The sequence below is a fragment of the Lethenteron reissneri genome, chromosome 17 (genome assembly GCF_015708825.2).
Source record: "Lethenteron reissneri isolate LAM-NWPU_2019-01 chromosome 17, ASM1570882v1, whole genome shotgun sequence".
In the NCBI taxonomy this organism is placed as follows: Eukaryota; Metazoa; Chordata; class Hyperoartia; order Petromyzontiformes; family Petromyzontidae; genus Lethenteron; species Lethenteron reissneri.
Genome location: NC_083795.1, coordinates 196,012 through 220,829, shown reverse-complemented (window position 1 = coordinate 220,829; position 24,818 = coordinate 196,012). Strand labels below are relative to the sequence as shown.

Below are 24,818 nucleotides of genomic sequence, written 5' to 3'. Positions count from 1 at the left end.
GGGCTGGTGTGCGTATATGTTAATCCATATGTACTCTGATAAAACTTGAATGCACGCTCTCTGCCTCATGTGTTGGGGTTCTGATTTATGTTGTAAAAAGCAATCTTGTAGGTTGGCTTGCTTACACCGTGCATGGCTGGCTCTGAAATGCTATGGTCCTTTGTTGGGCAGTGTGCATTTTGCACTTGGTGTTTATTGTCTGCCGAAAGAGATTAACAGTTGGGTGCTTGTGGGTGGGTACGTGTCTGCACCAAGCATGACAATGAACGTCACCGGATGTGGACGGTCAGGAACGAGTGATACATCCTTTATTATCCACCTTGCCAGCAGCATTTTGCAATACTTACAGAAGCATGAATACTCAGACTATGGTTCGTTGAAATGCATCCTAACTACACTCAAGATGCACGTGTTGTTTTGTGCAGATGCGAATCGATCGTTTTGAATTGGCATGTTTATATAAACTATATTCCAGTAGTTTTTGTAGTCCCACCACAATGTTCGACATATACCACAAATACACCAAAACAATTGTGAATCGATTTGCAACTGTAACGTGTCATCAAACTGTGGAGAGCTGCATTGTCACATTCCTAATAAATAATAATTTACTGTAACGCTTGTCAGTCGACTGCTGGATGAAGACCTCCTCTGGCTGTGGTGGTCACGTGAAGTTTGAGCAATTCTAATACCACTTTCCTTAGCAATACAGTATATTTGACACTATATTTAGTTAAAATACTAATACATCATATATTAGTGGTCCTAAACATAGGTCAGTCGAATTATTAGTTGTCTAATTTGATATTAGGCCGTTTAGAATAATATTTTTTGCATTTACTGCATTTATGCCATGGGCCTCTTGGGTTGAAGAATGCTGTTTTAAAATACAAAATTTGATATCAGGTCCAGACGAACTGAGAAATGTATGGCGCAACGTGTGGTATCCAACAGACTGATGCTAAACAAAAGATGCCTTCAGCATCGTTTCTTGTCGGGTTCTGCAAAGCGATTCGTCCCCCGCCCCCGCTGCCGCCGGCCCTGAGTGGCGGTAGATGGGCACGCGGGTGCGGCCTTGTCGCGCCGTCAGCTCGTGGGCGACCTGCTCCAGGCTACAGGAGGCCTGGGCGCCGCGCGTGGCGTCAGTGGCCTGTGCCCCGTGTTGCGTTTTTCTGGACAATGGGGGGCCCCGGGGTTTCGCAAAGTCCACGCTGTCGACGTCCAGCGCTTCCCGGTAAAGTGGCTTCTTCTCAGTGCCAAGAACGTCGGTGCGGCCTGGTGGCCTGTGGCTCCGCGTGGCACTGTGATCTGCAGCGCACAAATGAGAGTTTGCAGTCCTCGGGTGATACAATAAAGGTGGCCGCAGTTGCTATGTGGGGAATGGGTTTGCGACAAAGGAAGTCTGCGTGACAAAAATTCAATTCAGAATTATTTATCCGTTACATGGGAGACAAACGGTAACACTTATCAATCCACGTCTCTTATCAGGTAAAGCCTAACAGGCAGACATTCCTCCTATGAAGCAGTGTCATCAAGGCCTACCGCATCAATCAGTGTAGAGAAAACGTGCAGAGGTCAGCCGCTCACAAACAGCAACAAGTCACAACTCCCATCATGCCTTGTGTGCATTTCATGTAATCACATCGCATGTACAATGCTTTCAGCCTTCATTAGGAAGCCACTGGAGCCATGCACTTTTAAATGTAGATTAAAAAACAATTTGTTTACAACTGCGGATGATTACGTACGGTGTGAGAGAAGTTCAATATACATACATGCACCAGATCAAGGGATGTGTGGTCGTATTATTGTACTGATGAGTCCTTGAGAGGATGAAACTGGTCTACAGTTGTCTCTGTTGGAATGGCCACAATTTTCAACTCTGTGAGTTCATAGCCTTACGATAATAGGAATGTTGCAATATGGTACATCTAATCACGGCTTATTTTCATACAGCGGCGTCTTTAGCGATGTTTGCACAGAGGTGCAGTAGACAGCAGACAAGTGGGAATGCAGCCAGAAAAGGCTACCAACTATTGCCCAAGCTCTGTGGCCCTACATCGAGATGTTTGGCGAATTCCATTACGAATGATGCATGACGACGTTACGACGAGCACGCGCGCCGCTTAGAATGCGAGTTTCGCGAGCAGCAGGAAGCAGGCCGTGTTGCACGACGCGCTGTGTTACCGTGCGGAGGCGCAGACTGCGGAGGCACGCGCGACGGCCGAGACGCGACGCCACCGCCGTGCGGGTTGCAGTTAGGCAGCAGTGCGGTGTGGTTGGCCACTTTGGAGAGTCGCATGGCCGTGGCGTGGCTCGCCAAGTCCAATTCGGCCACCAGATTCCGCTTGGCTCCTTCGTTGCCATTCTCATCATCTAAGATCAAGAATTCAGGATGAATGCGGGCGCAGGTCATGATTTACACGGGAGATGTTTTTTGTAAATAATGTTCGTATATGGCAACATGAGTGGTGTGGGACGGTGCCTGTAGTCAGATAGACGTGCATTAGACACTCCGCCAACATCAAAATATCGCACAATCTTGTAATAATCATACTTGTTAGCGTGATGGACTAAAAAGAGACGTTACGCCCGATTCACGTATTTGTCTCCCCGCATAAAAAACAAAAGCACTTCCTACACATTTCATCAGCCACATGACTGCACAGAAGAGCACAACACAAGCAGGCTGGAGGAGTCCTGACATGAGGTGTCTCATCAGCATTGTGTCAGGCTCGCTTGAAGCAATGCTGGTGAGCTGACAGACGTTATAGGTAAGGACCATACGTGAAATATGGGTTCTAGATCGACACAAGATAATATCATAGATGACACAAAATAGTGATGAGTGTTGTGGAGAATTTCAGTAACAAAATAAATGTCCAAAGAATACACCTTCATATAGCTGTCCCTCCACATGAAACACTGAGTTACACATACGCTTGAAGTGGCCAAGACAGAATGTTGTAACCAGAAGCAGACACGTCTGGCACAACTTCACCTCGCATCCTGCTGTCCGCCACTCCACGGTGCTCTGTTGCCATCTCCCCTGTGCCCGCGCGGTAATCCTCGGCGCGCGACGTCTCCCAAGGGTGCAGAGTCTTTCCCGGGTCTCTCGTGCGCACAGACTGAGTCCTCTTACCCTGCGCCGCACTGGGCCGGACGCTGGGGCTGGGATGACGCGTGGCCCTGACATCTCTCGCACAAACCGCTACGCAGGCGGCCCTGGACTGGCGACTCCCCTCGGCGCCATTGGACTCGTGGTGCGTCGGGCCCAAGCGCGGGCGTTCAGAATAACCAGGGTCGGGTCTCTTGTGCTGTGAGGGAAGAGACTCGAGTCGAGAGTACTCATGGGTCCTGTGGTTCGCAGGAATACAACTTCCCCTGGACTCCTCAAGGGTGGCCCTGTTGGTCCTCTGCGCTCCTGGCTCTGTGGCCTTGTGATCGAGCGGGTTTCTGTGGAGTTCTCTCTTGTGGATGGCAGCGGAGGTGAATGTGTTGGTGGCTGCAGGCTGGTGGTGCCTGTGCTTGTGATGAGCAGAATTTGCCTTGAGGAAGTCTGGCAGGATCAGGTCCTCTTTGCAAAGCAGTCCCCGCTGATCGTTGACACGATTGCTCTGCGCCTTCACCAGGATTTCAAATAGTTCTGTCGAAACACAAAGCAATATCATCACAATTAGAATCTTTATTTAGACTGCAGCAATCCAATGAGCTATGAAGCTCTTCACAGATTTCCAGTCGGAGTAGGTCAGCAGGTTACAACAACAAACAATACAAAAAAACGATAGGAGCGTACAATAGAGAAAAGGTAAGCAAGTCACTACAATAAATAAATATAGATAAAGTATATAAGTACAAATTAGGATCATTTAGCATGGGGAATTAAATATTTTGAGTTCCGCAAGAAAAAAACGCGTGCTTTTCACAGCCTACCCGCTTCAGTGAGTTTTAAATCCGCTTACTGACTGGTTTGGAACAGAGCGCGCACACGACCCCGCGTACGTGAAACTGACGCGCGGCGATTCCGAGAGACATGGGGCACGCTCCACGCACGAGCCGTGGGCACAGGCAACGGGGCTGGCAACACCTCTGGCTATGCTCTTTTGTCTGCACAGGAGACGCAGAGAGCACGTCGTAGAGTAGCTCACGAATAAAGACAACGTTCTGTTTGTTGACATCTCGGCCGACATGGATTAGTGGACCCCAACGAGTAACATCTTTTAGAATGCACACAGTCCTAACCTTCAACATCATCCATCTTTGTCCCAGTTTTCTTTTTTCTTGATATATAAGTTTGTTTTGACGAGTTTTCACATTTTTCACCACTTCCAAAAATAGCTTTCGCAGTTGAAATATGTCTTGCATAGGACTTTTTTTCATTCCCCGAACGAACCTGCATTACACACAAAAGCATGTCGCCAATTAGCCACTCAGCGATCAAGCAATATCTGTTCACGAGCACCTATTACATTTGACAAAGTAGACTTGAAGGTGATTGTGCCAGGCTGCGTCTGAGTATCCTATGCTGATGTTGGTCAGGGGCGAGTGTACAGAAATCGCTCCTGAAATTTTTCTGGCAGGTTGCGATCACAGTTTGATTCTTAATGCCATCAGAGGTTACGGACCACCAGTCAAAGTAAATACATGGGTCTTAGTGAGATTGCAAAGCTGTGAGCGTTCAGTGGTTGCTAGGGATTACAACATCTCTCCCACTGCACCAGCCAATCAGAAGCTAAGATGACAACCCCCATGCAACATGGCTACCGTGAGCATCACGGGTGCGCTGCCACCCTGCTCACACTGGCCCATGCGTTCACGTGAGTGTGACGTGAGCGGCACTCACCTGGACCGGGCTGCTTGCGAGCACGTGGGCAGTTGCGGGCGGCGTGTGACCGCATTCCGTAGCGTCACCGCCTGGAATTTACACACCACCACGACCACCACGAGCTACGTTTCAGCTCCATCATCAGATTATTATCATAACACTTGTTTACCCAGGAAGCCTCATCGAGTCTCAGTGCTGTGGCTAAAAGCCATTGGGAACTTGGTTAGAATATTAGCTTCACGATAGCGTAACTACACATTCATATAAAATCTATAAAACAAAGTGACATTTGTATCAATGCTGACCGCACGGTCAGGATGTAATCAATAATAAATTCAGAAACAATCTCAAGACATTTGTGTAGAAAATTGAAACAAACTAATCCGGCGATTCTTAACGATCAGCGCGGCATGTGGTGGCGACGCAGCAGCCTCGGCGCGGGTTTACGCCGCTGCGGCCGGGACCTCACCCTGCTGGGTGCGTAGCTGCTGCCGCCGCGTGTCCAGCACCACGCGCTGCCCGTCCAGGCTGGACACGGCGATCCCGAGGTCGAGGGGGACGCTCTGCCCTTCCTGTGAAAGACGCGTGTTTGTGTCGCCGCATTGAAACGTTTGACCGTTACGGAGAATTCAGAGCGTAGCTGGGCATCATTATCGGTGTTAATGCGTTGGTTTAAACAGCATTGGCTTATGCAAGCCTGACTCTGTTTGTGAGACAATTAATGTGCAAACCGATCCAGAGTTTGCTTGTGATAAACCAATGGTACTGAACATTATTACTTCAAGAAGACCATGTGGCCAATGCGATGTTTAACCAGGTAAGAACTCAAGATAGTCTCAGTGATCCAGAGCAGTGGGGGGCAATGATTGCTGTGCGTAATCCCAATTGGGTAATCTGCAATGTTTTATTTTTATTTGGAAAATGTGGACCCCGACGTTGGCGCACGAAGGCCGAATCTTGCGAATCGCGTCGCGGGATCTTTAACATCCACTCTGAAGCAGATGGTGCACAGCAGAAGTATTATTATAATCGTTATCATGCACCTCAGTAATAAGCAGGGCGACTGCAGGATTCGATCCGTGAACCTCTGCAATGAGCAGCGAGCGCTGCTATCGCTGGGCCACGCCACCGCCCAATATTCTCCGTAACGAGGTGAATGATGCTCCCCTGCGAGCCGTGCGTCTTGCAGGCGGGACCCACCATGGTAGCCACGAGGTCCTCCAGCTTCATGCCGTACTTGGTGACGATCGGCTTCAGCACCTCGGTGACGGCTTTCGTGGGCTTGGCTTTCACGCCCACGGATCTGTTAATGGGAACCAGGTCCAGCCTACGCACAAAACAAAGAAAAGATCCCCCGTGTTGCCTTTTTAGCACGGGTGGCTACGTACGGTATGAAGGAAGTTCAACATACAACAGACTTTTGATTTAAAGCTTTCGTGACTGCAGGGATTCATCTTCTTGGTTCTTTTGGTAAAGTCACGTAGAAAGGAAATAATAAAATAATATAAATATATTTTTATATAATATATTGCTTTATATTAATATTATTTTATTATTTCCCTTCTACGTGACTTTACCGAAAGAACCAAGAATATACCACAGACTGTTTGGGCAAGTGCTGTTAGCGATCGCACACACATACCCAGCAGCCATGCACATGAAGCACCTTCTGAAGGAATTGTGGGAGAGACAGCGCTAACAGAAGAGATTGTTACGTAAATAAGGGGTCAGACTGGGTTCACATGACCACGTCTGAAATGTATATGCCTTGTATAATGCAAATCATCTAATTATATTATTTACGTGGCTGTTAGCATGTGTGATGATTTGATGCGACTGCTGTGCGAAAGCTATAATCAACACACAGCTCTCCAGGAGGTTGTGTCATTACCGTGGATTAAAACGGATGTTGTTCTACTACAAAACACTGAGATGAGATAGCCCATGAGGCGCCTTCCTCAAAACATTACGACGCTTCATGGACACTGGTAAACATGGGCGGATGAGTGCGAAGTGGTAACACTCATGCCTGGCAGCAAGAAGGACCTGTGTTTGATACCCAACTCAGTTGTCATTCTGTGTGCTGAGTTTGTACATTCTCCCCCTGTTCTATCGGGATTTTTCCCACGTTCTCCAGTTTCCTTCTCAAGATTAAACACATACAGTACATTGTATATTGTATTGGCCAAACATCTCAATGCTGAAAAGCTTCACTGCAAGCTAATGAATTGGGATTAGACAAAGCAATATCGTCCCCGACTGCAAAATCCAGTCGTCTTGTGTGCGAGAACTTGCCTGAACAGCGTCCTGGGCTCCAGTCGGATTTCGCGCATCGCCAGGGAAGAACTTTCTTGCTCCATGACCAAGGGCTAGGGAGATGAAAAGTCAAGCGATTATTGTAGCATGCACATGGGGCAGCTACGCGTGTATGTAGCCTTGCCTATAGCCTAGCGTACACGAGAATTTCCTTGACAGCAGCCGGCTAGGCCGTGCGCAGAGTAGCATGTGCAGAAGCGGCGTGGCACTGAGGCCATGCCAACGCCTGAACCCAGGTGAAGTGAAACACCTTTTCTCCGCCGAGCAGGAAGACGTCTGTGGCCGCGAGCGGGAGACCCCTCTGCTCGCAGAGCGACCGCAGAAGCTCCCGGATGGAGAGGCGTGGCCTCACGTGCAGAGTGGCGCTGTGCCCATCGGGCAACACCACACGGCACCAGTCCTCATCGGTCCCGGCCTACACATGCTCACGACAGCCCTCACCGTTGCACTTCCCATCTCTGCTTTGTTGCATGCACATTTGTAAACACAACATCGGGATTAATTTTTAATCGGTATAATAACGATGATGATATTTTCTTATTTACCCAGAAAAGTCGCATCGAGTCTGAAGACTCCTTTTCAGATGGGTGCTGTTACATTGGGACATTTTGACATAAGTTCCACTGTACGTTTTTGATTACTTACGCACGGAGAACCGAGTTCAATTCCTCCACTGGTTTATCATGACAATTGTATCGTGCTCGTTCACAGTTGCCCTGTTCAAGGCCAATGTCGTATTTGGTCCCAAAGCCGGTGCAAACGCCACTGAGACCGGGCGCAATGTCTGGTCACCTGGTCCGGAATGGCAGCCGAAGCTTGGTTGGCAGTGAGCTGTGAAGCTGCCGGGCTCACGGCGGGGGAGGCAAGGGAAGGCAGGGGATGTCCCCCGACCTCCGCCAGAAGGCAGTGCTGGTAGAGAGCCGACTTGAGGAAGCGTGCGTAGCTGTCAAACTTCATGAGGCTGAAAATCTGCACACGTCACCGCGACAGCAGCGCCACAGCGCCGTGAAGGGACGGGGGTCGTGGACGAGAGAATTCGTGAACGAGCGGAGTTGGACTAAAATCGTGGAAACGAACACGAGCGCGGTCACCTGTTAGCGTAGCAGCCTCATGGCGGGCTCCCCTCGTCGCACGCATTCTGCGACGCGGAGCGGTGAAAATTCGCGTGGCGTCTATGTCACGATCGCGTCCAGGAGGACGGCAGAGAGGCGGGCGACGACACTCGTACCTGCTGCTGCTGCTCCAGGAACATGTGGGCGTGAGGATCCTGCAGCATGCGCTCGCAGAGCTGCCCGTGGCTGTCGATGTTGACGGGGTTGGGCGCGCGGCGTGAAAGGAACGCGTGGAAGATCTCTCTCGCCTTCTCCCGCAGCTGTGAAAAAGTGACGCGAATGCCAATAAAGCCAACAACTCTTACAACAAATTCAACAAACTGACATGCTAAGTGATCACTTTCATATACAGCTGCTAATTGTCCTGTAACTTGTGTTATACTACCTATACAATGTTCCTAATTGCGTTCTGCCAAGGCATTCACCAAGATAATAAATACATGCGTCTCTTTTTAATTCGAATACATTTAATTGAAGACAAAACACGTGTGCTACGAGCACTGCAGTGCTGTGAGAACGACAGTGATTGTAAGAGTGACACTCACTGTGTATGGCAGTGCTGTGAGAGTGATACTCACGGTGTGTTTGTCGTGATAGGCAGTCTGCTTGAACTGTTCGCATGCGAGCCAGAACAGGATGTTCTCCTCACTGAACTCCTTCTTCAGGAACTCCTGTTCAATCAAAGGGGAGGCTGCTTCATTGAATAAACACAACTTACTTCACAGATGAATCCCAATACTTGCAATGTGCAACAACATAAATACCATTAATCTCTAACTCAAGTACAGACAGTACGTGTTGTATTTATTATCAATATTATTATTAAGCCAGGAAAACCTCACCGAGTCTCAAAACTAATTTTCAAGTTTCTGCAGTCGGGGGAGAAATCGGTATGTGTGATCCCAATTGAGTAATTTGCGGGTAATTTTTCAGCATTGGGATGTTTGGCCAACACCAGGTACATTGTACTTTTGGTTTCAGCTATGGGAGGAAACTGGAGGAAACCGATGCAGAACAAGGGAAGAACTCCGCACAGAAAGACAGCGCCCAAGTTGGGAATTGAACCCAGGCCCTTCTTGCAGCGAGGCACAGACTTGTGACTGCGCCAACCTGCCACCCGGCATGTGCAGCTCTGATGGTTCTACTGCACTGGGCGCTCTGCCGGCGTGAGGCCCGCGGGGCCGTGCGCTCACCGTGAAGTAGCGGAGGCCCAGCGGGTCGTGCAAAAGGCGCTCGAAGGAGAGGGCCCAACTGGCCACGCGGCCCTCGTAGGAGAGCTGCTGCTGGCGCCGCACGCCGAGCGCCGACGGCAGGCTCGCGTTGCTGCTCACACTCTGCTGACTGCTGCTGGAGTTCAGTTCTCCCCGATCTAACTCTGTCCAACACAATCATCAACATCCAGCTCCACATCCCACAAGGAAACCCAGGCAAGACAGTGTGAAAGTGGAAAGACAGCTAAATATACTAGTTTCAAAAACTAAAATAGACAAAGTGGTTTCCTGCACACATGAGCATTGAGGCAGTGCTCATCTCCCGTTTAGAGCGCTGGGTCCATCCATCACGACAGCCACTGTTGACTTCTCCACCACAAAGTGTCTGAGTGAGCTACGCTGACCTGGTGCTGAGAGCACTGCATGGGAGCAATGCCACTCAACCAGTCGTTGTGAACCGCAACAGACCGGCTTCCAGAGGTGAAGAAAAAAATACTTTGAAAAGTAAAGACAAAAAAGAATTACGATTGTTCACAGCAACAACACAGAAATGGTAGAGTTGGTACAAATACCAGTTACCAGACGTGTGTTGTGAGGGGTTTATCGCAGAATAAGGTTGGGGATGTCGTCAAGGTGATGGTGATGATGTGGAGGATGGCGTGTGAAATTAGGCACGCACCCGCTAAGGGAGACGACATCGCGTGTGAAGGGGAAGATGCGCGGCTGTCAGACCACGATGTTTGCGGTGTAACGCGGGCGCGGGATCACGGAAACTCCGCAGCCAACCCTAACCCAAAGCGGCTTCGTTAGTGCCTAGTATCCAGAGGCACTGCGATGGTGATGGATTCTAGGGAAGCAGTGGCTGAAAAGCGAGGGAGTGGCGGAAACCCAGAGGGCCGCTCGCCAGGTCTGCACACTGTTGGGCCGCGTGCGTTTTGGGCTCGCGAGGGCAAGCGTGCGCGCGGTCCGCGAGCGTGCGACGTGACGGGACCGGGGACGGCAGCGACTCGGGGAGTGGCCGAGACGCAGACAGAGCAGGGGCAGGGAGCGCGGAACAGCAGACGTCGTGCGGGGACAGGGAGAGCGGCGCGCGGGGCGCGGGACGGGAGAGCGAGAGTCGGGCCGACGGACGGGGTGACAGCGGTGGCGGGCCGCGAGGGGGAAAGAGGCCCTGGCGGTAGCGGCCGGTGAGAGCAGGGGGCGGGGGGGGGTCTGCAGCGGTGTTCACCCAGGCCGAGTGAGTGGACAGGCACACAGAGTCCGAGAAAAGGAGAGGAGTTTACCACATCTAAACAGAGTTATAGCAATAGAATTTGTTATGTTGGAACTGAAATATAATTGTCAGTGAATTGAGGATAGGATCCTATGAACCAGTGTTATGATCTGCATGTAATTTACTCTATTTTGTTATTTGTTTGTCATTTTGTAATCAGAGCTTGTAAATACGTTTAGAAAATAAAGTGAAAACAGCCAGGAGATCACCACATATTATAACGAATACCACGAGATGCATTCATTGTAATAGCACAACATTAAAATGTCTTACCGCATTCCATTATCCTGCACGCATGATGAGGGAGAAGTGAACGTGATTCCTGGCGGCTTAGGTCTAGAGTGAGTTTGCGAGACCGCCGGCCCGCCGCGGGGTCATCCCCATGACGGCTCCGGCAGCGGACACATCGTCCCCGGGACGGTGAGTGCCACTGCCACCAGCCGAGCCGGCACTGGAGCAACGCAGACTTCGCGCCACGCACACGCAGAGACGACTACGGCGCGACTGCGTCCCTACGCACTCGGCTCACACGTGGACGAACCTGCCAGGGACTGCACCTCACTCATTACACACTGCACCAGCCTCAAAGTGACATCTTACACTAAAACTGATCCATTGCTTTCAGACAAAATCATAATCGCGGGCTTTATTTGGTCAACGACTAATCCAACGGCCGAGACCATCCCTCTAAAGCGCGTCCCTTAGCAACGTGCTGACACACAACGTAAATTATGCACGTGCTATGCATTATGTATTAAACGCAATGAAACCGCATTTCGTGTAAGTATCCTAATTTGCCAGACACATAACCTCAACCACAACTTACGAGTTTTGTAATGACAACCCACATGATGCAAAACCATCTTTATATTTAAGATGTAAAGGATGTTGAAGAGGACTTCACAAGGGAGGCTCTGAGAGCGCTGGCCAATCTCCCAAAAGCAGCAGCAGTGTCCCCACTGCCGGTGCTGCCGCTGCTGCCGCTAAATCAACCGTCACGCGCTGACAGAACTAAGGCCGATGCATGCCGTGCCTGGGATTAAACTAAATATTGTGTGCTGAAAACACATTTGACAATTATGCACAAACAATGGAATGAAAATATATCTTACGACATTCACATCACCCCACGCCATCAATAGTGGGGTGCCATCGTGCCGAGATGTTAACTACCTTGTCTGGTATACGGGAGGTCGTGGGCTCGATCCCACCCCTGACGATGCCTGCTGCTGTATATTTGGAGTTTGCGTGTTTTTCCCGTGGTCGCGTGAATGTTTCTGCGTTTAGAGTATTTGGCTGCTATAAATTTACACGTGATAAGCCACTTCGTTGAGCTATCATTTGTGGCCAGGCCGCTTCTAAAAAATAGCTATATAGCTGAGTGGGCCTTACCTATTAAGGAAAAAAATAGTTTAGTTTAATTTTGTTTTTTAGTGGCAGTCATCGAAATACAATTTGAAATTTTACAAACAACCGTGTAAATTTATGACAGATAATAATTGTTTTTGGGTCAGCCCACGTAATGCATCTCATGAAGTTTTTTGTCGTGTAACCATCCACGACCTGACACAGCCAACCTAATTAAATTGTCATGTGCACGAGTTTTTAACATGTTCATTATTATCACATCAACTCACTGCAAAGTTGGAGAACAATAACCAAATTTAGCAATTGGATGTTAGATAATGTTGAAATAGAGTAATTGAGACAGAACAGAGTAAAATAAAGGCAAAAATGAAGAAGGAAAGCAATAGAGAGAAGACTACACGAAGCGACACCCCGCCGCCATCACCCCCCGGCTCTCGCTCTCCCATCCCGCGCCCCGCGTGCCGCGTGCCGCTCTCCCGGTCCCCGCACGACGTCTGCCGTTCCACGCTCCCTGCCCCTGCTCTGTCTGCGTCTCAGCCGGCCGAGGTCCCTCGACGTCGCCGGCTCCCCGTAACGTCGCACGCTCGCAGACCGCACGCACGCCGCCTTGCTTGCACCCGCGAGCCCAGAATGCACGCGGCCCGACAACCCAAGGGCCCCGGCGAGCGGCGCTCTGGGTTTCCACCGCAGCTCGCTCGTCAGCCACTGCTTCCATAGGATCCTTCTCCCTCACCGCTCCGTGCCCGCTTAACACCGCAAACATCGTGGTCTGACAGCCACGCATTTTCCCCTTCAGACGCGATGTCGTCTCCCTTAGCGGGCGTGTTCCTAATTTCACACGCCATCCTCCACATTATCACCATCACCCTCGCGACATCCCCAACCTGATATCGCCATAATGCCATCACAAACACATGGAAGTTATGAAAGTTAAAGTAAGGGCAGAACGCAGAACTTACCTCCATCTGATGCCACAGTGCCCTGTGGAACACAAACAGACAGCTTATTTACACACAATCCACAGAGCTACTGCCACTCGCCAATGCATTACATCATACCGTGGCACCCTTTAAGCTTGGAGTACATACACCCATATACATGGAGCACACCTACTAGATACCAATTGTACATATTTCTTGACTGATGTTAAACTGTGATGTATTTATTTTCTGTACGAATATTCAAAATGACACGTGACACAAGCCTACGTACTTGTTGTTAATTATGATTCATACCATTGATTTAGTTTCTGACTCTGAAAAATCTGAAATAAAATTAATCAAGACTATAATTACTCTTTGGTTCTTTCGGTAAAGTCACGTAGAAAGAAAATGCATTTTCTGTGTTTTGTCTCTCTCTCAAATTAGCAATCTTTGGAAGAACGTAATCAACCAGGTGGGGTGTTGACTTGTGTTAGCCGACTCTCTGTGTTATATTGCATTATATCTCTAAGTTTACTAGGTTTGTTTTCTCATTCATTCTTACCTGATGACGGTTGCTTGTCTTGCAATCGAAACGTCGTATTCTATTATTATTTAATTTATTTTCTTTCTACGTGACTTTACGTAAAGAACCAAAGAGTAATTCCTGCAGTCACGAAAGCTTCGAATGAAGACTATATTTTTGTGAATATTTGGATGAGAATGCGTTTCTAGGTGTAAACTTGAAAAAAATTTGGCAGTGGGTGACAATGAGGATAGGCAACTCCCAGCATCACTCGTCATGCGCAAGCGTTAAACACAGACCCAAAATATCAAGCGGTCAGCAACAAACAGCACCATCAAAGTTGAAATGGGTAAGAGTGGAAGGCCATTAGAAGAGCTTGAGAAAAGAGAAGGTGGAAGGGTTACCCAAAGTGGAGTAGTGCGAGGGACGAATCGAAATGAGAAATGAGGTGACCTGCAGTCTGGTGAGTGAGTGAGCGAGCGGGTGATTTATCGGGTGAGAGAGTGATTGAATGAATGAGTGAGTCGGTGAGTGGGAAGGTGAGCGTGTTGTTGTGTGTGCAGTGTGGTGGTTGAACACAGTTTTGATGAAATGAAAGAGTCTGGTTGATAGGCCGAGTCCTCAACATGGGTGGAGCAATCAATGAGTGAAGTTCACAGGACCAGTAACCATCACAGTTAAGTGCTCCTCGGGATTACAGAAGGTGACAACAGCCCTTGCCTGGGGCACAGCACCCACACCTACGAGCGATGACTCCCACACGTGTGTTGGTTATATTCGGCACGAGCATGCCGCCCACCATATCCTCCACGCTCGTGCAACACCACACACAATGTGACTGGCATTGGCCAAGCTTCCCAAAGCTGAAAATGTACCTGCTTTTCTCAATTGGCATTACATTGTCGGAATATCACCCCCTACTGAAAAACAATTGGTAGGACCCTCCTGAAACAGAGCCCTGAGACTCAATGAGGCCCTATAATAATAACGTGATTTTGCCTCTCTCCTTTTTATGGTGTTCACCGGCAGGTTCGTTCGACGTCACACATGGTAACCTGATGTGCAGCTGAATCATCTAGAATTATACATATTTTTTTTGAGGGGGAAAGCATGACTGTGAATATGGACACAGCCCACATGAATTGTACTACTAGGCACGCGACAGTGCTAGCCAGTGCAATAACAATGCACAACATTGATTGAAGGGTTGCAGGTGGATGCCCTGCTGCATGACCCCGATGACACAATCGGGATAAAAATACTCGCGCAGAGCTGACGGGCACCACACAGAGGCCAGCGGGATCTCCTTATTTGCCATGGGTGTCTGTGTGGGGTAAGGGCAACAGGCAAGCCGGCATCACACACACACACAGGGGAATGTGCCCCGCACAGCCACCCACATCCTGCACTGAGACCCACACGCCGCACCCTGCGCTGAGACCCACAGAAGGGCACAGCCAGTGGCAGGCTCAGAGTCAAGAGAAGGGCACAGCCAGTGACAGGCTCAGGGTCGATGCCCAGGAGATGTGACGCGAGGCAGTGCCCATGCGGTGGAAGTGAAGACCAACCAACACTCACATCCAGTGCGTCAGCCGATCGTGTGGATCTGTTTCCGTTGTGTCCTGTCCTTGTGATGGGATCTGTGAGCCTTCCAGATGACTCCAAGTCCTGCATGGAAACACACCGCACCAATTAAGCATGAGCGTGAATAAACAAGTATCTCTCACACTCGCTGGAGTTTCAGCTAACACCATACTTTAGCTTCACATTCTGCTTCATCACATTACACACAGTGACAAACACATTAAAACCTCTTCAAGCTGGCAGGTCTCAAGTAAGCCAGACAGGCTACGGAAATAAATATAATCCACAAATACTCCACGCAGAATACTGTGTGCACACTAATGAAGCGGTAAAATTATATGCTAATCATGTGCAGAAAATTCGAGATGTACGTTTCACCACGAAGAAATGTCAGATGCTCATCCCCCACCACTGCAATAAATAGAATTGTGTGTGTGCATGAGCAATTCTAAAGCCATAAATGTATTTGTTGTATGCATTTCGCCGAACATGTGCCCTTGGATGCCTCTGTGATCTAACGTTCTCCACTCGGCCTCCAGGAAACGTTTTGTAAAGCACCGATTCATTGGTACTTCTATTTGTGTTTGTTCGCAAATATTTTGTCGGCAAAATAAATATTTTATTAACAAAATGAGCACGATAATTACATGACAACTCTATTTTACAAAACAGACAATACGACTGTGGGGACCTTATACCGCACGATGCATCAAAGTGGAGCCACATCTCAACTTACTTTCAGGAGGGTCTTGCCAAATGTTCGCAGTCGGGAGGTGATGTTGCTGCTGTGTGTAATCCAATTTACGGGTCATTTTTCATTTTTGGACTGTTACGCTCGCACACAATGGCCAACTCTTGCGAATGACGTCACAGCATCTTTAATGTCACGTTCTCTAATTAGCGAAAACATTTGGTGATTTCACCTGTAGTTATCCCAATTGAGAAATTTGCAGGTAAATTTTCAGCATGAGGATGTTTGGCCATTACAAGATATATTGCACGTTTTTGTTAAACAAACCCTGGCGCTTCCTGACGTGAGGCACGAGCCTCACCACTGCGCACCACCCTGCTGTTTGTATAGGCATGAATACAGCTCCCTATGGAGCAGCCGTACAGTTTCTGTGTGTATTCAATAGAAGCTTTGATATCACACCACATTAAACTATATTCCATTAAACCGCACTGAATTGTACCTCTGGTTGACTGAGTGATGGCCGGGTGAGATCCTCATTGGTTTGAGAAAGCTGTTGAGTGAGTGAGCTTCTGTCGGACGTGTTGCCCTCAGCTCTTTGCTGTGGAGCGACGGCCTTCTTGTACTTGTTCATCTCAATGTGCATCATGGGAGGCGGCAGGTCGCGTGGGTAACTCGCTGACTCAGCGTGGTCGCGGCCCACTCCCTCCGCCACGCACAATGCTCCTTCTCCAGCACAGTACTCCTGGGTATCATTGTACTCCGCGACGGATGGCGATCCGCTCGCGGCTACGCCAGCGTCCTTGCTGCAAGAACAATCCTCTGTATTGCGTCGTTTGTCAAGGTAAACGTCATTGCGTCGAGATGCCCCTTGAGTATCGTTGTCGATCAGTGCAGTGAACCTCGCACCGTCTGTAGTCCGGTTATAATTACTGCCCACTGAGACGCTTGATGTGTAAAGAGACACATTCTCATCTAATAACAGAGTTTCTCCGGTAGGCTCTGCGCCGCCATTCCCATCCAACGGCAAGTCCTTCACCTCCATCCCAAAGCCTCCGATGCCACTGTCACTGTTCAGGCTGTAGACGCTTCTCTTGGCTTCCACTTCTATGTGTCCCACGTCAGCAAATGCCACTGCCCTGATCTTCTCAATTACTTCTCCCATTTCACGATAGAGCACAGACACAAACTGTAGCAGTGTCTGGCTCGAGTCTCCAAACTCGAGGCAGCCGTTTGTATCGGGGTCAGGTGTGCACTCGAAGAGAAACTGCTGGGCAACTGGAACATGGCAGCTGTGTGCGCTCAGAGTGGGATCAATAAAAAACACGTGACAAGACATCCTCAGTGCACCACCGCCGCCCTCACCCGCAGTGTCGTCGACGTGCGCTACGGTCACAATGCCAACTACATTTCTGTCATACGGACAGACGACACTGAAGGCCAGCTTGTCCGCTGGATACGTGGCGATCAGAGCGTGTTCTTCATTGTACAACTGAATGCAGTCCTGGAGGATTTTCATGAGCAGAAGGGAATGGATCCTGTGCTTGGTACGAAGGCGCTGTAAACACGACTGTATGGTGGACAACACTTCCACCTCTGCGTCCATGTCAAACGAAGGTAGCTCCACTGACCCCAAATAGCACACAATCATTTTAACGCTTAAGAGGTCAACATCCCCCGACAGTGAATCATCAGGGTCATCGGTCCCTTCCCACCGAGATGGCAGCTCGCAGCCTCCATCACCTGAGCCTGCGTGTGGGACCGCCACAATGGGATAAACCAGCGACTGGGCCCTGTGGGCAGGAGGCAGGCGCTCGTCTGTCATCAAGCCATGGTTGTTTTCCATCTTGTGCAATATGGGAGCACCTTTAATTACACCATCCATTTCAAATGATTCTCTGTATTTGCAAGGGGATGTCTCATTGTTTGAAAGAACATGTGGTTTGTTGTAATGTTGTGCCATCACTAACTTCAGAGTGTGGAGGGATTGCCCAATAAGGGCGACCACACCGTGATGGCTGGCGCAGGACACATCTTTGTCGTTTATGGCCACGATTTGGTCTCCGGCACGCAGGCCGGCCACGTCGGCGGGGCTTCCTGGTAGCACGCAGTTCACCAGGCACGGGGCACGCGCCACCACCGTGAAGCCGTAGCCGAGCGGGCCCCTGGCGAGCTCCACCGCGTGCAGATCCTCCCTCCTGTGCCCCGCCAGACCCACGGGCCTCGCCTGGGCCAGTGCCGAGTCCATTGCATCTTTGTTCTCCAGCACTTGTGGTGAGCAGAGGCCCTCATCTACAAATACCACAGCGCAAAGACCATCCTGTGCTCACAGTGCACAAACTCTCTCCTGAACCCCTCTCGTAGCTATCAGACCTCGATATTTCTATTTAGTTCCTGGACCTATTGCTGCTGTACACAACAACAGAATTGCAAAGTTATCCATACTCTACAGTCCGCGCTTACGGCACGTGACATGTCGCTTCTACGCACATGGAAAATATTCACCAGCATGTAAACTATTTTTTATGATTCATAATTGGTTTTTGAGTTAAGCCACGTAATTATTTGGTCAAATGTGTCATAAAAACTTTCCCCACCCAAAATAGCCAGACAAAATAGATTGTCACATGTACAAAGTTCAACGCCCCAGTTAGTATATTGTTTGAGTTCAGCGGTTAAGTTAAAAAACAATTATCATCATTAAATGTTGCAATTGGATGTAGTACATTATGTTTCGCTTGAAACTCTGCCAAGTATCTTCAGGACAGGACCCTGCAAGTTTGGTGGCGGCGGTTTCATGACACAAATTTGGCCAGATCATGACGTGGCCAAACCAAAACATTAATTTCGACGCATGAAATGTATTGCCTGCGAAAGTTCACACCCATTTTGAAATATGGTGCAATAAGGCACATTATTAAAATGCGGAAATTTTAATTAGATACAAAAACATCTATAACATAAAAGCCATGCTGTTTAATTAGAGTGGAGGCAAGCTTAGCTGCAGGATCCATCACAGCCACTACTGCTGACATTGCCACTTGTCTACATACACGTGCACCATTTGTTGGCGAGTGATAAGGCGGCAGTTATCTCTTGGTGGGCCGATGCCAGTGGTGAACATTCCACATTACAATGGGGGGAACCAGCCTTTGCCTCAATTGTTATTTAAACTTGTAGATTTGTTTTATTGCGTCCAGTGCTCTGACACAGTTGCACCTGTAGCTCCCAGACTTTGTAAGGGTATTCCCAATGATCTAGCTATTCCCCAGCCACATTTGTAAAATTTCCGATATTCCTGGGTGACTCTTTTCTGCACGAAAGTTCGAACTGGGAAAATGCAGAGCGCGGAGAGCATAACAGTGAAGAGTTCTTCGGTGTACGAGCGAAAAACAGCCTCGCACAATCAGTCCACTCGACGACAGCAGACGTCTGTGGAAGGAGCGTCAGCTGGGAAACCCGGCAGCGTGCGTGCACCTGGGCACGACATTGAAGGCGGCCTGGGACCAAAGCGATGAGACGGAGCGGCGGACGAGAGCAAGCGGCGGTGTGTTTGTAAAGTGCAGCTCGATCCTCGTGTAAAGCAACGTAGCAGTGGTCCCGAAGAGGAAGGGTGTAACCAACGTGTGTATACTACCTGCTATGCGCTATGTCGCATGCTTTAGAAACACGATCCTTCATTAACAAATGCTGAGAACACCCCGAGATGCACGCTGGGAATGAGACCGAGAGGCAGGGAGGATAACTCGCGGATTAGAGGACAGGCTGGGCGAATGGAGGAGTCATTGCGACTGTGAATCAAAGTGAGCGCGGGCTTTGGGGGGGGGGGGGGGGGGTTCGTCACGGCCAGAAGGGGCGGTGGGCGATGGTCGAGACGAACACCGGAACGGCAGCCACACGGCCGAGAGAGGACGCCCACCGGGGAGACGGAGCGATGAGATCGACTCGCGGGTTGATACATCGCGGGACCACGAGGGGTGGCTCGCGATGATGATTCTCAACCACGGAGCACAATCTCCACGGTGGTGTCAGCGGCGAGTCTCTGTGTGTGTGTGCTGTGCCGGGCTCGTGTCGAAGCGCCCAACAGTGGTCGTTGTGAGGCTTCACAGTGAGCGGTGTCTCATTGTTGTCGCAGTGGTGAGTGTGCTGTGGTGAGTCGTGAGTGGTGGGTGTGCTGTGGTGAGTGTAAATCAGTGAGTATTGTGTGAGTGGTGGGTGTGCTGTGTAAATCAGTGAGTATTGTGTGAGTGGTGGGTTTGAGTGTTAATCAGTGAGTGTTTGTGAGTGTTGTGTGAGTGTTGTGAGTGAGTCTGTGAGTGTTGTGAGTGAGTGTTGTGTGAGTGTGTGAGTGTTGTGTGTGAGTGTTGTGTGAGTGTTGTGAGTGTTGTGTGAGTGTTGTGCGAGTCTGAGTGTTGTGTGAGTGTTGTCTGTGAGTGTTGTGAGTGAGTGTTGTGAGTGAGTGTTGAGTGAGTGTTGCGTTAGTCTGTGAGTGTTGTGTGAGTGTTGTGTGAGTCTGCGAGTGTTGTGAGTGTTGTGTGAGTCTGAGTGTTGTGAGTGAGTGTTGTGTGAGTCTGTGAGTCTCAGTGTGAGTGTTGTGTGAGTATTGTGAGTGTTGTGTGAGTGCTGTGAGTGAGTGTTGTGTGTGAGTGTTGTGTGAGTGAGTCTTGTGAGTGTTGTGTGAGTCTCGGTTTGAGTGTTGTGTGAGTGTTGTGAGTGTTGTGTGTGTTGTATGAGTCTCAGTGTGAGTGTTGTATGAGTGTGTGAGTGTTGTGAGTGTTGTGTGAGTGTTGTGAGTGAGTGTTGTGTTAGTCTGTGAGTCTCAGTGTGAGTGGTGTGTGAGTGTTGTGAGTGAGTGTTGTGAGTGTTGTGAGTGAGTGTTGTGTTAGTCTGTGAGTCTCAGTGTGAGTGGTGTGAGTGTTGTGAGTGAGTGTTGTGAGTGAGTGTTGTGTTAGTCTGTGAGTCTCAGTGCGAGTGTTGTGTGAGTGTGTGAGTGAGTGTTGTGAGTGTTGTGTGTGAGTGTTGTGAGTGAGTGTTGAGTGTTGTGTGAGTGTTGTGTGTGTTGTGAGTGAGTGTTGTGTTAGTCTGTGAGTCTCAGTGTGAGTGGTGTGAGTGTTGTGTGTGTTGTGAGTGAGTGTTGTGTGAGTGTTGTGAGTGTTGCGTTAGTCTGTGAGTCTCAGTGTGAGTGTTGTGAGTATTGTGTGTGTTGTGAGTGTTGTGTGTGTTGTGAGTGAGTGTTGTGTGAGTGTTGTGAGTGTTGCGTTAGTCTGTGAGTCTCAGTATGAGTGTTGCGTGAGTGTTGTGTGAGTCTCAGTATGAGTGTTGTGTGAGTGTTGTGTGAGTGTTGTGAGTGTTGTGTGTGTTGTGAGTGAGTGTTGTGTGAGTGTTGTGAGTGTTGTGTTAGTCTGTGAGTCTCAGTATGAGTGTTGTGTGAGTGTTGTGTGAGTGAGTGTTGTGTGAGTGTTGTGAGTGTTGTGAGTGAGTGTTGTGTTAGTCTGTGAGTCTCAGTATGAGTGTTGTGAGTGTTGTGTGAGTGTTGTGAGTGAGTGTTGTGTTAGTCTGTGAGTCTCAGTGCGAGTGTTGTGTGAGTGAGTGTTGTGTGTGAGTGTTGTGTGAGTGTTGTGAGTGTTGCGTTAGTCTGTGAGTCTCAGTATGAGTGTTGTGAGTGTTGTGTGAGTGTTGTGAGTGAGTGTTGAGTGTTGTGAGTGAGTGTTGTGTTAGTCTGTGAGTCTCAGTATGAGTGTTGTGAGTGTTGTGTGAGTGTTGTGAGTGAGTGTTGTGTGAGTGTTGTGTGAATCTCATTGTGAGTGTTGTGTGAGTCTCATTGTGAGTGTTGTGTGAGTGTTGTGTGAGTCTCATTGTGAGTGTTGTGTGAGTCTCATTGTGAGTGTTGTGCGAGTGTTGTGTGAGTGTTGTGTGAGTCTCATTGTGAGTGTTGTGTGAGTCTCATTGTGAGTGTTGTGTGAGTGTTGTGTGAGTGTTGTGTGTGTTGTGTGTGTTGTGAGTGAGTGTTGTGTGAGTGTTGTGAGTGTTGTGTTAGTCTGTGAGTCTCAGTATGAGTGTTGTGTGAGTGTTGTGTGAGTGAGTGTTGTGTGAGTGTTGTGAGTGTTGTGAGTGTTGTGAGTGAGTGTTGTGTTAGTCTGTGAGTCTCAGTATGAGTGTTGTGAGTGTTGTGTGAGTGTTGTGAGTGAGTGTTGTGTTAGTCTGTGAGTCTCAGTGCGAGTGTTGTGTGAGTGAGTGTTGTGTGTGAGTGTTGTGTGAGTGTTGTGAGTGTTGCGTTAGTCTGTGAGTCTCAGTATGAGTGTTGTGAGTGTTGTGTGAGTGTTGTGAGTGAGTGTTGAGTGTTGTGAGTGAGTGTTGTGTTAGTCTGTGAGTCTCAGTATGAGTGTTGTGAGTGTTGTGTGAGTGTTGTGAGTGAGTGTTGTGTGAGTGTTGTGTGAGTCTCATTGTGAGTGTTGTGTGAGTCTCATTGTGAGTGTTGTGTGAGTGTTGTGTGAGTGTTGTGTGAGTGTTGTGTGAGTGTTGTGTGAGTCTCATTGTGAGTGTTGTGTGAGTCTCATTGTGAGTGTTGTGTGAGTGTTGTGTGAGTGTTGTGTGAGTCTCATTGTGAGTGTTGTGTGAGTCTCATTGTGAGTGTTGTGTGAGTGTTGTGTGAGTGTTGTGTGAGTCTCATTGTGAGTGTTGTGTGAGTCTCATTGTGAGTGTTGTGTGAGTCTCATTGTGAGTGTTGTGTGAGTGTTGTGTGAGTCTCATTGTGATTGTTGTGTGAGTCTCATTGTGAGTGTTGTGTGAGTGTTGTGTGAGTGTTGTGTGAGTCTCATTGTGAGTGTTGTGTGAGTCTCATTGTGAGTGTTGTGTGAGTGTTGTGTGAGTCTCATTGTGAGTGTTGTGTGAGTGTTGTGTGAGTGTTGTGTGAGTCTCATTGTGAGCGTTGTGTGAGTCTCATTGTGAGTGTTGTGTGAGTCTCATTGTGAGTGTTGTGTGAGTGTTGTGTGAGTCTCATTGTGAGTGTTGTGTGAGTCTCATTGTGAGTGTTGTGTGAGTGTTGTGTGAGTGTTGTGTGAGTCTCATTGTGAGTGTTGTGTGAGTCTCATTGTGAGTGTTGTGTGAGTGTTGTGTGAGTGTTGTGTGAGTCTCATTGTGAGTGTTGTGTGAGTCTCATTGTGAGTGTTGTGTGAGTGTTGTGTGAGTGTTGTGTGAGTCTCATTGTGAGTGTTGTGTGAGTCTCATTGTGAGTGTTGTGTGAGTGTTGTGTGAGTCTCATTGTGAGTGTTGTGTGAGTCTCATTGTGAGTGTTGTGTGAGTGTTGTGTGAGTCTCATTGTGAGTGTTGTGTGAGTCCTCATTGTGAGTGTTGTGTGAGTGTTGTGTGAGTGTTGTGTGAGTCTCATTGTGAGTGTTGTGTGAGTCTCATTGTGAGTGTTGTGTGAGTGTTGTGTGAGTCTCATTGTGAGTGTTGTGTGAGTCTCATTGTGAGTGTTGTGTGAGTGTTGTGTGAGTGTTGTGTGAGTCTCATTGTGAGTGTTGTGTGAGTCTCATTGTGAGTGTTGTGTGAGTGTTGTGTGAGTCTCATTGTGAGTGTTGTGTGAGTCTCATTGTGAGTGTTGTGTGAGTGTTGTGTGAGTGTTGTGTGAGTGTTGTGTGAGTCTCATTGTGAGTGTTGTGTGAGTCTCATTGTGAGTGTTGTGTGAGTGTTGTGTGAGTGTTGTGTGAGTCTCATTGTGAGTGTTGTGTGAGTCTCATTGTGAGTGTTGTGTGAGTGTTGTGTGAGTCTCATTGTGAGTGTTGTGTGAGTCTCATTGTGAGTGTTGTGTGAGTGTTGTGTGAGTCTCATTGTGAGTCTCATTGTGAGTGTTGTGTGAGTGTTGTGTGAGTGTTGTGTGAGTCTCATTGTGAGTGTTGTGTGAGTCTCATTGTGAGTGTTGTGTGAGTGTTGTGTGAGTCTCATTGTGAGTGTTGTGTGAGTCTCATTGTGAGTGTTGTGTGAGTGTTGTGTGAGTGTTGTGTGAGTCTCATTGTGAGTGTTGTGTGAGTCTCATTGTGAGTGTTGTGTGAGTGTTGTGTGAGTCTCATTGTGAGTGTTGTGTGAGTCTCATTGTGAGTGTTGTGTGAGTGTTGTGTGAGTGTTGTGTGAGTGTTGTGTGAGTCTCATTGTGAGTGTTGTGTGAGTCTCATTGTGAGTGTTGTGTGAGTGTTGTGTGAGTCTCATTGTGAGTGTTGTGTGAGTCTCATTGTGAGTGTTGTGTGAGTGTTGTGTGAGTCTCATTGTGAGTGTTGTGTGAGTCTCATTGTGAGTGTTGTGTGAGTGTTGTGTGAGTGTTGTGTGAGTCTCATTGTGAGTGTTGTGTGAGTCTCATTGTGAGTGTTGTGTGAGTGTTGTGTGAGTCTCATTGTGAGTGTTGTGTGAGTGTTGTGTGAGTCTCATTGTGAGTGTTGTGTGAGTGTTGTGTGAGTCTCATTGTGAGTGTTGTGTGAGTCTCATTGTGAGTGTTGTGTGAGTCTCATTGTGAGTGTTGTGTGAGTCTCATTGTGAGTGTTGTGTGAGTGTTGTGTGAGTCTCATTGTGAGTGTTGTGTGAGTCTCGGTGTTGCTCGAGTCGAGTTCACCCTCCAGCGCGGTCGCCATGGCGACGCGTCCCGTCCCCTCGCCCACGAGCCTCCCTCTCACCGCCCTCACATGGCCGCCAACTCCGCGCACTCCCTCAGTCGTCCACCCTCACCCACCCTCACCCACCCTCACTCACCCTCACCCTCACTCACCCACCCTCACCCTCACCCACCCTCACGCTCACCCACCCTCACTCACCCTCACCCTCACTCACCCACCCTCACTCACCCTCACAAACTTCACTTTTCTCACGCACACTTACACTCACCCCACAGTACACGGCGGAGCCCCGCGCACTCTCAGCCGCTGCAGCGATCTCGCGCCCCTCACCCGCAGGCCCCGCCCCTCACCCGCAGGCCCCGCCCCTCCCTCGCGGACTCCGCCCCTCA

The 24,818-nt window shown here is 49.0% G+C and overlaps 1 protein-coding gene across 2 annotated transcripts; it reads right to left on the bottom strand.

Moving 5' to 3' along the window:
• Positions 1 to 291: 291 nt before the first annotated feature.
• On the bottom strand, positions 292 to 24,760 carry LOC133343263 (regulator of G-protein signaling 12-like). Of its 2 annotated transcripts, XM_061552712.1 has the most exons (17): positions 24,698 to 24,760; positions 16,329 to 18,118; positions 15,130 to 15,219; positions 13,065 to 13,086; positions 9,447 to 9,628; positions 8,832 to 8,924; positions 8,370 to 8,513; positions 7,934 to 8,110; positions 7,392 to 7,556; positions 7,121 to 7,194; positions 6,026 to 6,152; positions 5,295 to 5,397; positions 4,844 to 4,914; positions 4,243 to 4,393; positions 3,002 to 3,646; positions 2,188 to 2,376; positions 292 to 1,308 (listed from the first exon to the last, which is right to left on the bottom strand). In XM_061552712.1, exons 2-17 carry the CDS (start codon positions 18,072 to 18,074, stop codon positions 962 to 964), a joined length of 4,326 nt encoding a protein of 1,441 aa, XP_061408696.1. In that variant the 5' UTR covers positions 18,075 to 18,118; positions 24,698 to 24,760; the 3' UTR covers positions 292 to 961. The 2 variants fall into 2 exon arrangements, with proteins under 2 accessions (XP_061408696.1, XP_061408697.1); XM_061552713.1 differs by lacking the exons at positions 13,065 to 13,086; positions 15,130 to 15,219; positions 16,329 to 18,118; positions 24,698 to 24,760 and adding an exon at positions 11,011 to 11,254.
• Between the last annotated feature and the right edge of the window lie 58 nt (positions 24,761 to 24,818).